The following is a 15,796-nucleotide window of genomic DNA, read 5'->3' as shown; positions in this document are numbered from 1 at the left end:
TGGGACTTGTCAAATTTTCAACATGTCACGCTGACCTAAATAAGACATATTAAGTACTTATAGGACAGGCATGGTCTGTTGGGCAGGGCATGGCACCTGTGAGGACTCCAAATCCTTCTTCCCTGACTCCTTGCTGAGATTGTTGATGCACACGAGTCCTATGTGGCTGAATGATACCTCTAGAACTACTTTTCAAAGACAGTGTCTGGTTTTAGAACCACCACCTCAAAGAGCGCTCTTTTAGATCACTTTTTCCAGGTGGGTCAGCACAAGTGTATACAATGACTAGGTGACTAATTCTGTCAACCTGGACTTTTCTTAGTCCATGCAAAACTGTGTCCCATCATTCTGTTACCTACCATGCTATCTACCATGTAAGCTGCATGGCTGTCTGCAAAGCCTGGGGGCAAGAAAACAGGGTTCACAAACTGTCCAAGGCAGAGGGGAAGACACAAATATCCATTTCTACTACAAGTCTCTCTAAAGAATGATTATTTGGAGATCATTTCAGTTATAGAAAAGTTAAGAGAAAAGAAATAGGACAGAGGCTGAGGAGATAACTCGGTCCATAAAGTGATTGTGAGAACCTGAGTTAGTTTCCAGAACCCACATAAAAAAGGAAAAATCCACTAATGCTGGCTTGTGCTTGTAATCTCAGCACTGAGGAGGTGGAGATAGTATCCTGGGGCTTATTGATAGCAAATCCCCAATATCCATGTAAAAAGCCAAGGGTAGCACCCCACCTTCTAACAGCATTGAGGGTGCAGAAGCAGGAGGATCCCCCAGAGCTTGCTGGCTAGCCAGTCCTAGCCAGGCTTATGAGGTCCATGTTCAGTGAAAACCTTGTCTGTAAAGAACAACGTAGAGAAAAGGAAACTTGCCACACTCAGTCCTCCACAGGAGCTCACTTGGGTGCACACATTTGCACATACATGTGTGTACCACACAGAGGAATAGTGCATAGATCTCTGTGACCTTGGACCCAGATATAACTGTTCTACATTGTTTCATTTGCTTCCTTGTTTTCTCTCTTCCTTGGGCCTTCCCATTTGTCTTCACAAATCATTTCTTACATCATGGCCCCTAGCAGGGTCTTGTGTGGCCAGGGCTATCCTTGAACTCTTGGCCTTCCTGTTCCACGTCCCAAGTGCTAACATCACCTGTACCCCACATCTATTTGTGCTTCTGGCCTGTTATGTCTCATCCCTTCTGACATTGTGATACATGTAGTTTGGGGACATCAATTCATTGATGGTCAGGAAGTTTTCTCCTGTTTCTGCCTTGCTCAGACTTGAGCCGAGTGTGATGGTGATAGCCTAGTTGTCAGAGGTCATCTGACTGTATTGCCTAGGTTGGCCACTAATGATGCAGCCATCCTCCACTCGGTGCTTTCAAAGGTGGGAGACACTTGAAAATCTCTTCTCCCTGTTTTCTCTGTTGCTGTAAAAACTGTTATGTAAAAATGGTGGGCAAGCTCCAAAGGAAAAGTTGACATCTCAGTACAGTCACATAAAATGAAGAGGGATATAAATAGTAGACAGGGAACTACTGCATTCTGTTATTACTAGAAAGTTCTTTAAGATACTGACTCTGGGTAGAAAGTGATGGGGTATTATTGGCTTGGAAGAACTAGTTAGATACACATCACAAACAGCTTGCAGTAGGAAGATAGTAGAGAGCCTTAGATTAAGAGTTCAGCCTCTGACTAACCCAGCAATTACCCAGGCCAGAGCCAGGATTATGAGTTGACCCACACCCACATTCACCCTGTCTGATCTGCTGGAGCATGTAAAAGAACTGGCCCTGCAGACCCAAAGTTGCAGGATCTCAACAACACAGGACAACAAGAAGATATCCAAGAGAAGTCCAGTGAGGGTCCAGCATAGATGTTGCAGCAAAAACCAGAGACCTTGAACCAGACCAATGACTCTCTGCAATGAACACTTGCAAGTAAAGAGATATGGGTAAGAGGGTTTACTGTGAGACTCAGTGTGTCACACTGCAGTTTCCATGACAAAACTGGTTTTTTTTTTTCTCTTTATTTTATTGTTGGGGGGAGATTGCAAGGGCAGAGGGCAGATAGAAAGGGACAGGGAAATGAATGGAATGGAATGTGAAAGACACAAAGAATAAATAAAAACAATATAAAAAAAATGAGTGCAGCCTCTTGAGAAAGACCGCTGGAGTAACTCCACAAGAGAAGGTGGGACAACTGAATAAAATCAGGAGAAACCATGGGGGGAGGTGTTCATGGCAAGAGATTGGTCTGCAGCTTTTGTGAAATCTGAGCAGAAATGAACATGTAAACCCACCAGCAGCACAGACACTGTTGAGGACAGTGGGGAGCCAAGTTTGCACAGGTAGCAGAACTTAGGTAGCTGTTCATGGCCATTGGACATGCTTGCCTTCAGTCAAGGTACTGCCTACACTGGCTGAACAAAGAATAGCTGCGCACTTTCTTTGACTGACTTAGAAGAAACCAGAAGCAAATGGAAAGAAGCCGTTGATATGAGGTGTAGACATTATCACTATGGAGTTTCTAACCAGAAAGGGAGAGAAAGGAAGGAGCTTTGGGACTTGTTCTGATTAGATTGTGACTCCTATAAGTAGGGAACTATCATTTTACTCTTGCCCTCTCCCTATTGAGCATCTCATCGAGCCTCGCAGGAACTTGAGAAATACAGCACAAACAGCCCATTGGGGCTACAAAGAAGGACTTAAAGGCAAGGATCAAAATTAAACTTACTTTGCCTTTGAGCATAGTAGTACTTAAGCCCTGATTGTTTTGTAAAGAAACCATGTGCCAGTTAAGTTAAAAGACAAGATGTTTTGGAAAGAAAGATGACAAAAGCTAGCTCACTGAGAAGCAGTGGATTCTCTGCCCATCTGTCTAACGAGGCCGGTTAAAAGGGGCTCAGGTAGGTTTGCATGGTTGTTCCCAGACTGACAGGCCTCTTCCTGCCACAGGAGAGCAGATGTACCTTTTATCCTGATGACTTAGTCTTTTCAGTTTCTGTGAGTCTCAGAACAAAGGTCGTGTGTCCTTTGGGGAGCTGCTGACCTAATATTACACAGTCCTGGTAACAGGTGAGGTAGTTGCTGACCTGCCCGTCATTGTCAAGCTTCTGGTAGAATGAGAACTTCTGGCAATGGCTGTAAAACATCCTTCCTTGCCACAGACTCTCAGGCCACCCAGACATGTCCAGTGCTCAACTTTAGTACTTAACCAGCAAATAATTCATACTTTGAAATAACAAAAAACTTCCTTTATAATCTTAAATTGTTGAAATAGAATTTCAGAATTTTGCATACAGAGAAATTTACAAATAGTGTATCCGAATTGAATTTTAGCATTCATATATTCGCATCACCTAGCCCCACATCAAAATGCAGAATATCACCATCATTCTTGAGATGCCTTTCCTCCAAGGGGGCTGTTGCCAGGATCTTTTCCTACCATAGGTTAACTTCGTGTGTTTAAGAACTCCACGTAGGTGGACTCCAGTGCTGCTCTTGTGGATGAAGCTGGTTTTGAAAGTTGTTGTGATATTGTATGTAAAAGTAACTACTTCCTTTTTATTACTCACATTCCACATTTTGACTATACGATAATTTATCTTATTTGGGGTATGGGAGACTGTTGTTTGATAGTGGTGTCAGTGCTGTACCCCTGAGTTGTTACTGTAGCATGTCCTCCTGTGGACACTGGATGCTGTTAGTAAGATGATTTGAGCGAGTTTGCCAAGCAATATCAACTGTACATGTTGTGTTTTATAAACTACTGTGACTTCTTCTCAATGACAGGCTATAAATGCTGTCCTTCCAAATCCTTGGCAACTTTTGATGTTGGCCTTTTCAATTTTAGCCATTCTAGTGAAAGTATAGTGGAAGAGACTTGATAAGCATTGATCTGTGTAGGAGGAGACTTGTGTACAAAATTTGGAGGAGATGCAGAAAGAAACATTGTTGGAAGTTTGACCAACAGCAAAGACTCTAGTGTGACTGTAGCTGGATTATTACCCTTTAGTAGATTTTTTAACAAAATTAACCATCACTTATTTACCCAGAAGGAATTTTATATATTGTTGCTACTTAGAACAAACTGTCTCTAGTTCAGTTAGAATAGTCTTAATAATTGTTACCGCTGTTGTTAGGTCATTACTTGCTTAAATAGAAATTTAGTGGCTTGTGGCATTTATCTGATTCTGTTATAGAGCAGAGGGAAACGTGTTTCCTTGTGCTTCGTTAAGATTGCTTTCTCAGCTTTCCTCAGTGATAATTTATAAAATCCTATCAAATAAACCAGATTCCTCAACTAGAATCTCAGTAATTTGCAAAGATATTCTTGTCTAGTCCTCAAGGTTAAAAATTGATAATCCCCAGCCTGGTCTACAGAACTAGTTCCAGGACAGCTAGGACTGGTACACAGGGAAACCCTGTCTCCAAAATATTATAATCCCCAAACACCATGAGAAAATACACCTTTTAAAGAAAAAGATAAAAAGGTAAATTAGACCCCCTCTTCTGAAGGAGCTCACATTTTGGGTAAACATGATGACAGCCTGCTAGCCTAAGTATAAAACATGCTTCTTTTAGCACACCCATGAGGGGACAGTTTTGTGTACATGTACATGAAGTGGAGAAGATTGTTTTAAGCTCGACTGTGAAGAACAAGTGGGAGCTTCCCATGGTGAAGTGAGCATGTTGAATATCTGGAACAGAGAAAGTACCATGTGAGTAAGGGCAGATGTTCATGACACATTGACAAGCCCACCTTTCAGACAGGTTCATCTCCTGGGAGCTAATAGAACTCTGGGACTTTTTTTTTTTTAAGGTATTTTCTGACTTTACAGAAATTAAGGGCTTGCCCTGTTTAGAGCCATACACTCTTTGGCGGTAGGTACCTTCAGCCAGCTCTTATAATCAGACATCAATCTATTGACACAGCAGAGTGTGGAAGTCTTTCACCTTATTTGAAACAGGCTCTCTCATCATTTACTGCTGTGTGTACTACCTAGCTGGCCCTTAGGCTTCTGGGGACTCCTGTATCCACTCCCAATCTCGCTGTAGGAACACTGGAATTACAGATGCACTGCAACAGTCCCAGTGTTTCAGATGTGTTCTCAGAGTGCAGGTTAGATTTGCAGGAGGACCCAAAATAGAAACTTTGTCTTCCATGTTCATCTAAGCCCTGAAGGATGGCTGAAGGGTTCTGAGCTGGAAACAACTGTACAAACTGAGTATAGAGTGCCTCTCTCCTCCTGACTGGAGGGCGTCTAAGAGCAGGAGTATCCCAGCTAGGACGCACCAAAACACATGTCACACTTAGTTTCTGCTGTCTCCTAGGAGCCAGTAGTAAGTGGAAAGTTTCAACACAAACATTAAACAAAGGATTTGTTTACACACCATAGTTTTTAACTAAGCAACTTTTCTGAGATTAAGTGTGGCAAACTATAAAGCGGCCTGTAAGTTTGACTTACAGAACTTTCTACACATAAAAAATCCAGAAGATAAAACTATAGCAGAAGTTTGTACTGTTATTTCATGAGACTCACTTCTTTAACATTAAATGGAGGCAGCCCTTCCAGAGTTCAGCACAGAAAGCAACAAATAAGGGAACTTAGCAATAACTTGTAAGGAAAATGCACACCTGTTAACACCAATATATATATACTATATGAAAATGAGAAAATAAAGGTTGGCAGGTTTTTTGTTTGTTTTTAACGAGATACTAAGCCAGGTGATGGCCTCTGCTTGGAACTCAGTACTTAAAAGGCTGGGGCAGGAACAGTGCCATTGAGTTTAAGGTCATCCAGGGTTGCATAGTGAGCTCCAGGTCAACTTGGGCTCCATAAGGAGACCCTGCCTAAAAATATTAAAATGTGCAGGGTTGCTAAGTAATATTATTCCAGAGACTGTTGAAATAGATGTTGGATGTCTGTTTAAACACATTATGGCTGTCTGTAGATTGTTTCCCATGTCCAAAAAATACTTTTTACATATACAAAGATAGTTTGCTTTTGTAGCATGTAAGGAGAAAATGTACACATTTAGGTTGTTCCCAGGTTATTTTTTTCTCCACTGTCTCTTTGTATTATGAAATTATCATGCATTTGACTTGTGTGGTGAAACCTAGAGTATCTACTGCAGAGAATAAAGTCTAGGTATGGAAAGCTCTTCAAGATATCAAGTGAAACAAGCGTGTAGTAAGACAGTAAAGCTCTCTGTATATCAATCACTTTATAATATATTGCAGATTACATTTATGTGTACAGAAAAAGTATTTGGGAGAATAGATACATTCTTAATGACTTTTTCATACAGCTGGAATGCTTTGTGTGTGTGTGTAAGTTTATGCTAAATTAGGCATTTGTAGGGCTGGATGAGGACAAGACTTTTATAGCAGCTGGTGTTCTCTTAACTAATAAGAGCTTTCTGAGTAATAACTAAATCAAAACTTATTTTGCTCAGAGATTATACCAAACCCTTCAGCCTCACATTTGTCTTATTAAATGCTAGCCAATTTTGTAAAGACACTCTTGGGTGCTCTTCCTTCTCCCCTCACTGACGGACTGGAACACTTGCCAGGAATCACAAACTGTTAGATGTTGGAGTTGGCTCTAATCCAAGCAGCCTGAGTCCAGAGTACATGTTTCCAGCATTAGTCTTACTGTATGTCCAGAGGGGACTATGGAAATTCAGAAGAAAATTTACTTGAGACAGAGATTGACCTTTTGAGTATATGTTCATTATGAAGATAATAACAGTTCCTTTCTGTGAAAGGATTCTTCTAGTTGATCCCCATGAAAGAACCTTTTAAATTTATAAAACTATATGAACAGGATATTTGAATCATAAAATATTTCTTATACATAGTCTGCTGTCCATCCTGGGTCTCTGAAAGTAGTACCAGCAGCAATTGGCAGAGGTGCATAGTTCTGTAGTCCAGAAGATGCCTACAGTGATGCCTCTTTGTCCATCATTTGAAGATTTGAATATAGACAGAGTAATTCAGGCTCACACCATCTTTCCTGCCATCCAGACAGTTTTGACAGAAGCTTCTGCTCCGGTTACTCAGAATGGACATTTCTGTCCCAAACTGTGTCTGCAGTTCTCTCTCAATATGTGGAACTGAGTTAAATGGAGGTATGAGTGCAAGGGGGCTATGGTCTCTGGAGCCCCAGCTCAGGGTTAGTAGACTTTCCAGTGTGAACTGTGTGGTCATGATGTTCATATAGCAGTAAATAAGCAATGGATTCTGAAGTCTTTGGGTTTGGTTGGATTCTGTTGTTATTTCGAGACAGGGTTTCTCTGTGTAGTCCCAACTGTCCTAGATAGAACTTACTCTATAGACCAGGCTAGCCTTGAACTTAAAGATCTGTCTGCTTCTGTCTCCTGGGTACACCAACACCACCAGGCTTCATGAAGTCATTTTGTATAAGAATCAAGATGGAAGAATTAGACTCAGGCTTAAATCAGTAGATAACAGTATTTGTAGAACTAGTCCAGGCTTCTTCTCCGGCCTTCTTGGTTAGATTGAGATAGGGGAACAAGTGCTCCAAATGAGGTGAAATCTTGAACCTGGAGCTCTGATATAGCTGCACCCTGGTTCTGCTGCCAGAGATGGCGGCCTCTGAGCATAACATCTGTGAAATCATTGGACAGAGCCCTGTTTGCCTGAAGGACCCTCACATGGCCGGCTAATCAACACCTGGTACTATCGTTAGCATTGCAGCCCTGCTGTGTTTACCTTTGAACATGAAACTAAATGGATAGCACTGATCATTATGAAAAGCCTGATGGGTCACTTCCACCTGAGGTTCAGATTCCATTCCCAACGCAGTGTAGCCGAACCCTCCAGGCTCCTTCAGCCACTTAGGTTAAACATGATGATGCCTAGGGGCCTCTCCTTCTTCAGGACTGGGACTTCTGTGCTCTGTTGAAAGGTCCTCACACATAGCTAGGTTCCCCCCTCCAGTTGTCCTAATCATGTGCCCCAAGCACTGGGTTTCCAAGAGAGAAGTGATTCTAGGAAAGTCAGTCAATCTTTTGAAAAATGTCTAATTTGCAAAACCAGGATAAGGTGACATCTATATTGAAAGCTACTGCCATTCCCAAACCCCAAATGTCAGTTCTGTGTGTCTTCTAGCCCAGAATGGCTTATTGGTAAAGCATAGTTGGTTAGTTCCATTGGAGAGTTTTATTCATTGCATAAAGGAAAATTCTAAAGTTGCCGTGAGAAACAAATCACCCTTCATGGGTTCTCTTTCCTCTTGAAGATACTTAATTGGACATTTGAATGCTAACCCTGCCTAACCTGGCTACTGTGGAGTGGCCTGAGAATGTCTCTGCTCGTTTGAATTTGATCCATTTTCTGATTCCTCCATGTAAACAATGGCATTGACATTTTAATGCTGATTTTCTTCCTAGTTGATACCTATCTTGTATTAATCCTAAACGTGAACAAGTAAAGTTATATTTAAAAAAATAACTCTTGTCTTCAGATGTAAGCTTTTATGCTGTTAGTCAGATTCTCATCTCTGGCAAATACTACCTTTTGAGAAAGTAGTGCCTCTACTTTAAATCATCTTAAAATGCTATGCACGCCTTTGGCCTGCACTCAGAGCCAGAGTCAGATGGAGCTTTGTGAGTTTGAGGCCAGCCTGGTCTACATAATGAGCCCCTGTGGCAAAAAGAACCTTATACTAGCTGTGCTGTTAGGGCTCCCCAAACTCCTTCATCTTTATGATAACTACATTTTAGAGCTTACACTGTGTTTTCCCTGTTTTTAGGAACACCATCTTCAGCGGGCTATCTCTGCACAGCAGGTGTACGGCGAGAAGCGGGATAATATGGTTATTCCAGTTCCTGAGGCAGAAAGTAACATCGCTTACTATGAGTCCATTTACCCTGGGGAGTTCAAGATGCCAAAGCAGCTCATTCACATACAGCGTGAGTATTCTTTTAACTGTTGCTTTTGCTTCATTGTGTATCTCTTATTTGACTTGGAAAATCTGTTTCCTTGACCACTATGGCCCAAGTTAATAGAGTCTGTTTTCCACATTTAACACGATGTGTGAGGGTCTGGGATTGTCTCATCTGATGGCATACTAAGCAGCCACAAAGCCCTGCAACTGCATAGACTAGTCACAGTGCCACCACCTATTGTTCTGCTATGTGGGACATGGAGGTCAAGTCAGCCTTGGCTACATTGTGAGCTTGAAGTCATCATGAATCTTGTCTCCAAAAAAATGTTATTTGAGATACCTGCCTAATAAAAAGATGGCATCTGTCCTTAGATAATTTCAATATATGCTGTTTCAGCCAAGTAGGATCTTAATATACCTCAGAATAAAATCAGTTATCATTTTGTTAGGAATTAGTAATGCTACTAGCCTCAAAGAACTTGCTATAAGTCAGGAGTCAGATTTTCCTGGGAAGGTTTTCATTCTCTGTATCGGCGTAAATAAATGCAATGCAGATATTAAAGAATATTTACCACTTTAATGATAAACTTACAGAACCGAAGTTCCAGCGTAGTACAGGAGGTAGGAAGGAAAGAGGCGGAGCCGCCTCCTGCGCGCCCATTTATCGGACGCATTCGCCCGAGGCAAACCCCGCCCCCTAAAGGGGCTGTCTTAACCCTACAATTCTCTGTCACAAATACTCGTCTTTGATATTTGATAGTATAAAGGCAGCTGTATTTTATTGATAATAAAATTAACAAGCCAGAGTTGTTTCATGGGGTTTAGTTTGCCAACCTCTGACCTGTGCTACACTAATAGGAGAAGATGCTAATGTTCTAAGTGTTGACATTGATTTGATAGTTATTCCACTTGATGGTGAACTAGAAATGATTGCTCCAATGGCCTACGTTTGGTGGCAGTGAACTGAGAGCTTGTGGATTGAAGATGGTGTGTATTGCATTATTACTGTAGCTTCACTTGCCTAGCCTCAAGTAGTTGGCAACTTAAAAACAAATGGTTGAAAAGGTGAAGTAAACCAGAAACTAAGTAGTGAGTTAGGAATTAAAGTTACTTTGTCAATATTTCCTACAAGATCACTAAAGAGTAAGATAGTTTTATAATGTGCTAGCCAAAGTCTGTAGGTAGTTCCTTAGAAAGCTCTTTGATAGTAAAGGGGCAATAGGCCAGCATCTGAAGGAATGAATGGATCAAAAGTCAACTGTTCATTATTTTTGCTGAATAGAAACCCGTGATATATATGTACCACATGCTTTGTTCGTTAACCCAATGGGTTGCTTCTAGATTAAGACAAGTACAAATAGGCCCACTGTAAACATTCATGTTATATAAACTATTTTTTTAATCTATATATGTTCATTATTGAGGTGTACTAGTTAAAGATGAATGTGAATAAAGTAATTCCACACTAGCTCAGAATTGAGTATAATAAATGGGTTTTTATTTAAGGGAAACGTACAGATTACAGGCCTCTGTACAAATCAGGAACAAAAACCCAACCCAGCATCCAGGTGAGAGAGAGAGCAGCCAGTGCACACCTTTCAGTACCCAAAGTCACACTCAACCTGGTCCAGTTTCTCAAAGGCTGAAGGAGGTTCCCCATCACCTCCCCCTGTTCTCTAAATAAGAGAGTTCAAGCCCAATACAAAATTATATACAATAAAAACAGATATAAAGTATAAAATCAGGATTATAACCAGCATAAACAATATTAAGAAACACATGTTAAATGTTTTAATAATTATTGTTTTATATTTATCTATTTTTATTGAGCTCTACATTTTTCTCTGCTCCCCTCCCTAGCTCTTCCCCTCCCCTTCTACCATCTCCCAAGGTCCCAATGCTCCCAATTTACTCAGGAGATCTTGTCTTTTTCTACTTCCCATGTAGACTAGATCTATGTATGTCTCTCTTAGTGTCCATATTGTTTTCTTTTTTTTTTAATTTTATTTATTTATTTATTAAAGATTTCTGCCTCCTCTCCGCCACTGCCTCCCATTCCCATCCCCTCCCCCAATCAAGTCCCCCTTCCTCGTCAGCCCAAAGAGCAATCAGGGTTTCCTGCCCTGTGGGAAGTCCAAGGACCACCCACCTCCATCCAGGTCTAGTAAGGTGAACATCCAAACTGCCTAGGCTCCCCCAAAGCCAGTACGTGCAGTAGGATCAAAAACCCATTGCCATTGTTCTTGAGTTCTCAGTAGTCCTCATTGTCCTCTATGTTCAGCAAGTCCGGTTTTATCCCATGCTTTTTCAGACCCAGGCCAGCTGGCCTTAGTGGGTTCCCGATAGAACATCCCCATTGTCTCAGTGTGTGGATGCACTCCTCGCGGTCCTGAGTTCCTTGCTCATGCTCTCTCTCCTTCTGCTCCTGAATTGGACCTTGAGATTTCTGTCCAGTGCTCACAGCATTGTTTGTAATAGCCAGAACCTGGAAATAACCTAGATGCCCTTCAATGGAAGAATGGATGAAGAAAGTATGGAATATATACATATTAGAGTATTACTCAGCAGTTAAAAAATAAGGACTTCTTGAATTTTGCATATTGTTTTCTAAGTTCTCTGGGATTGTGATTTGTGGGCTGGTTTTCTTTGCTTTATGATTAAAAATCACTTATGAGTGAGTACATGTGATAATTGTCTTTCTGTATCTGTTTTACTTCACTCAAAATAATGTTTTCTAGCTCCATCCATTTGCCTGCAAAATTCAAGATATCATATTTTTTTTCTGCTGTGTAGTACTCCATTGTGTAAATATACCACATTTTCCTTTTCCATTCTTTGAACAAGGGGCATTTAGGTTGTTTCCAAGTTCTGGCTATGACAAACAATGCTGCTATGAGCATAATTGAGCACATGTCCTTGTGGCACAATTGAGCATCCTTTGGATATATACCCAAAAGTGGTATTACTGGGTCTTGAGGAAGGTTGTTTTCCTAATTTTCTGAGAAATCGCCACACTGACATCCAGAGGGGTTGTACCAACTTGCATTCCCACCAGCAATGCAGAAGTGTTCCCTTTACCCCACAACCTCTCCAGCATAAGTTGTCATCAGTGTTTTCTCTGTTGACTACGGATGTTGAGCATTTCCTTAAGTGTCTTTCAGCCATTTTAGATTCCTCTTTGAGAGTTCTCTGTTTAGGTCTGTACTCCATTTTTTTGTTTTTATTGGATTATTTGTTCTTTTGATGACCAATTTCTTGAGTTCTTTGTATGTTTTGGAGATCAGACCTCTGATGTGGGTTTGGTGAAGATTTTTTCCCATTTTGTAGGCTGTTGTTGTTGTCTTTTTGACCATGTCCTTTGCTTTCCAGAAGCTTTTTAGTTTCAGGAGGTCCCATTTATTAATTGTTTTTCTCAGTGTCTATGCTGCTGGGGTTATTTAGGAAGGGATCTCCTGTGCCAAGGTGTTCAAGTGTACTTCCCACTTTCTCTTCTATGAGGTTCAATGTGGCTGGCTTTACCTTGAAGTCTTTGACCCATTTGGACTTGAGTTTTGTGCATGGTGATAGATACGGATCTATTTTCATTTTTCTACATGTTGATAGCCAGTTATGTCAGCACCATTTGTTAAATATGCTTTCTTTTTTTCCATTTGATATTTTTTTTGCTTCTTTGTCAAAAATCAGGTGTTTGATGGTGTGTGATTTAATATCCGGGTTTTCTGTTCGGTTCCATTGATCTTCCTGATTGTCTGATTTTATGTCAATACTAGGCTGTTTTCAGTACTGTAGCTCTGTAGTAGAATTTGAAGTCAGGGATTGTGATGCCTCCAGAGGTTCTTTTATTGTACAGGATTGTTTTGGCTATCCTGGGTTTTTTGCTGTTCCATATGAAGTTGAGTGCTGTTCTTTCGAGGTCTGTGAAGAATTTTACTGGGATTTTAATAGGCATTGCATTGAATCTGTAGATTGCTTTTGGTAAGATTGCCATTTTTACTATGTAAATTCTACCTACCCAAGAGCATGGGAGATCTTTCCACTTTCTGGTGTCTTCTTCAATTTCTTTCTTCAAAGATTTAAAGTTCCTGTCATACAAGTCTTCCTCTTGTTTGGTTAGAGTTACTCTGAGATATTTTATGCTATTTGTGGCTGTTGTGAAGGGTGATGTTTCTCTGATTTCTTTCTGTGTAAAGGAGGGCCACTGGTTTTTTTTTTTTTTTTTTTTTTTTTTAGTTAATCTTGTATCCTGCTACATTACTGAAAGTGTTTATGAGTTGTAAAAGTTCCTTGGTAGAATTTTTTTGGGTCTCTTATGTAAACTATCATATCATCAGCAAATAGTGAGAGTTTGACTTCTTTTCCAATTTGTATCCCCTTGATCTCCTTTTATTGTCTTATTACTCTAGCTAGGACCTCAAGAATTATATTGAATAGATATGGAGAGAGTGGACAACCTTGTCTTGTTCCTGATTTCATTGTGATTGCTGGGAGTTTCTCTCCATTTAGTTTTGATATTGGCTGTTGGCTTGCTGTATATTGCCTTTATTATGTTCAGGTATGTTCCTTGTATTCCTGCTCTCTCCAAGACCTTTATCATAAAGGGATGTTGTATATTGTCGAAGGCTTTTTCAATATCTAATGAGATGATCATGTGGCTTTTATTTTTCAGTTTGTTTTTATGGTGGATTACGTTGACAGATTTTCATATGTCCCTGCATCTCTGGGATGAAGCCTACTTGATCATGGTGGATGATGGTTCTGATGTTTCTTGGATTCAATTTGCCAGTATTTTATTTAGTGTTTTTGCATCAATGTTCATGAGTGAGATGGGTCTGTAATTCTCTTTCTTAGTACTATCTTTATGTGGTTTTTATATCAGGGTAATTGTAGCCTCATAAAAAGAGTTTGGCAATGTTTCTTCTGTTTCTATTGTTTGGAACAATTTGAGAAGTAATGGTATTAGTTCTTCTTTGAAAATCTTTCAGAATTCTGAGCTAAAACCATCTGATCCTGGGCTTTTTTTTTTTTTTTTGAGACTTTTGATGACTGTTTCTATTTCTTCAGCAGTTATAGGTCTGTTTAATTTGCATATCTGGTCTTGATTTAATTTTGTGAATATTTATCCAGAAAGTTGTCTGTTTCCTTTAAGTTTTCCAATTTTGCGGAGTACAGGTTTTCTTTTTTTTTTTAAATATTTATTTATTTATTATGTATACAACAGTCTTGTCTGCAGGCCAGAAGAGGGCACCAGACCCCATTACAGATGGTTGTGAGCCACCATGTGGTTGCTGGGAATTGAACTCAGGACCTTTGGAAGAGTAGGCAATGCTCTTAACCTCTGAGCCATCTCTCCAGCCCCCGAGTACAGGTTTTCGAAATATGACCTGATGATTCTCTGTATTTCTTCCATGTCTGTTGTTATGTCCCCTTTTTCATTTCTGGTTCTGTTCATTGGATATTCTCTCTCTGCCTTTTGGTTAGTTTGGATAAAGGTTTGTCTATTTTGTTCATTTTCTCGAAGAACCAACTCTTTGTCTCTTTGGTTCTTTGTATTGTTTTCTTTATTTTTATTTTGTTGATTTCAGCTCTCAATTTGATTATTTCCTGCCATCTAGTTCTCTAGGGTGAGTTTGCTTCTTTTTGTTTTGAAGTTTTCAATTGTTCGATTTACTAGTGTGGGATTTTTCCAGCTTCTCTATGTAGACATTTAGTATTTTGAACTTTCCTCTTAACACTGCTTTTGTTGTGTCCCCATAAATTTGGGTATGTTGTGTGGTCATTTTCATTGAATTTTAGAAAGTCTTTAATTTCTCCCTTTGTTACAAGGAGAGGGCCTGCTTGTTTGTCCCGGCCACCCGCCTAGCTTACACCCGAAATAACCATAGAAAACATTAAAACACTGCTTGGCCATTAGCTCTAACTTCTTATTGGCTAACTCTTACTTCTTAGTTCTCCATTAATCTGTGTATCACTGTGTGATTGTTGCTTACCAGAAACCAGTGTCCATCTGAGGCAGAGGATCCATGGCTTCTCTGACTTTGTCCTTCTTACCTCCCAGAATTCAGGCTCAAAGCAGTTTCTTTATTCATTACCCAATGAAAGCAACACACAAACAGAAGGAACTCCTATACCATTTCCCCCTTTTCTGTTTAAACAAAAAGGAAGGCTTTAACTTTAATATAGTAAGATTACATATAACAAAACAGTTATCAAGCAAGATTTGCAATTATAATATTTATATATATTTTACCTTTATCATAACTAAGGAATACTATAACTACAAATTCTTTAACTCCATCAAAGACTCCAGAAGGATATAATATTATCTAAATAGACAGGAGCTATATTGTAAGCAACTTTCAAAACTCTAGAAACAACAGAGACATCTCACTGTCTGGACAGTCACCCAAAGTTCTTTTGTACTGTTGGGGCATCCAGTCTTTAGCCTACAGGCCCATAGTATCCAGCAGACTTTTCCATGAAGCAGGAAAATTTCAAAAGCAGTTCAGTCACTTTCTTTTGTATCCTGCAGAATGTCTCGCAGACTCTTTCATGAAGCAGGAACTCCGAAGGATCATTTCACCTTTAGGCAAGTTCAGCAGTCATCTCTTTGCAGGTTCTTTATGTCCAGTTTATGTAACAGTCCAGGCAAGGCAATTTCTTGCCCAAATGGCTAACCAACTCCATAAGGAGCCTCTTCAATGCCCATCTTCCTCTCAAAGTAGCTTGTGCTGCAAGAGCAGATATGTCTCACTGTCATGAAAAGTCCTAAGTTATTAAAGCTTTTTAAATGCTATATTCCGTAGTCTTTGAAAGATATGAAGAAATCCTATCCATTTGAAATATATCTATGCACATCTAGAAAAATCTAA

General features: G+C 40.0%; 1 protein-coding gene across 2 annotated transcripts in view; it reads left to right on the top strand.

Moving 5' to 3' along the window:
• Positions 1-15,796, top strand: part of Epc1 (enhancer of polycomb 1) — a 100,201-nt gene that overhangs the window by 49,848 nt on the left and 34,557 nt on the right. For both annotated transcript variants that reach the window (XM_075970761.1, XM_075970760.1), the window contains exon 2: positions 8,793-8,952. In XM_075970761.1, coding sequence (XP_075826876.1) covers positions 8,793-8,952 — 160 coding nt within the window. The remainder of the gene's footprint in view (positions 1-8,792; positions 8,953-15,796) is intronic.

This window comes from Microtus pennsylvanicus, chromosome 4 (assembly GCF_037038515.1).
Source record: "Microtus pennsylvanicus isolate mMicPen1 chromosome 4, mMicPen1.hap1, whole genome shotgun sequence".
Taxonomy (NCBI): Eukaryota; Metazoa; Chordata; class Mammalia; order Rodentia; family Cricetidae; genus Microtus; species Microtus pennsylvanicus.
Note: the sequence above shows the minus strand (reverse complement) of the source record. Positions and strands in the feature narration are given on the sequence as shown.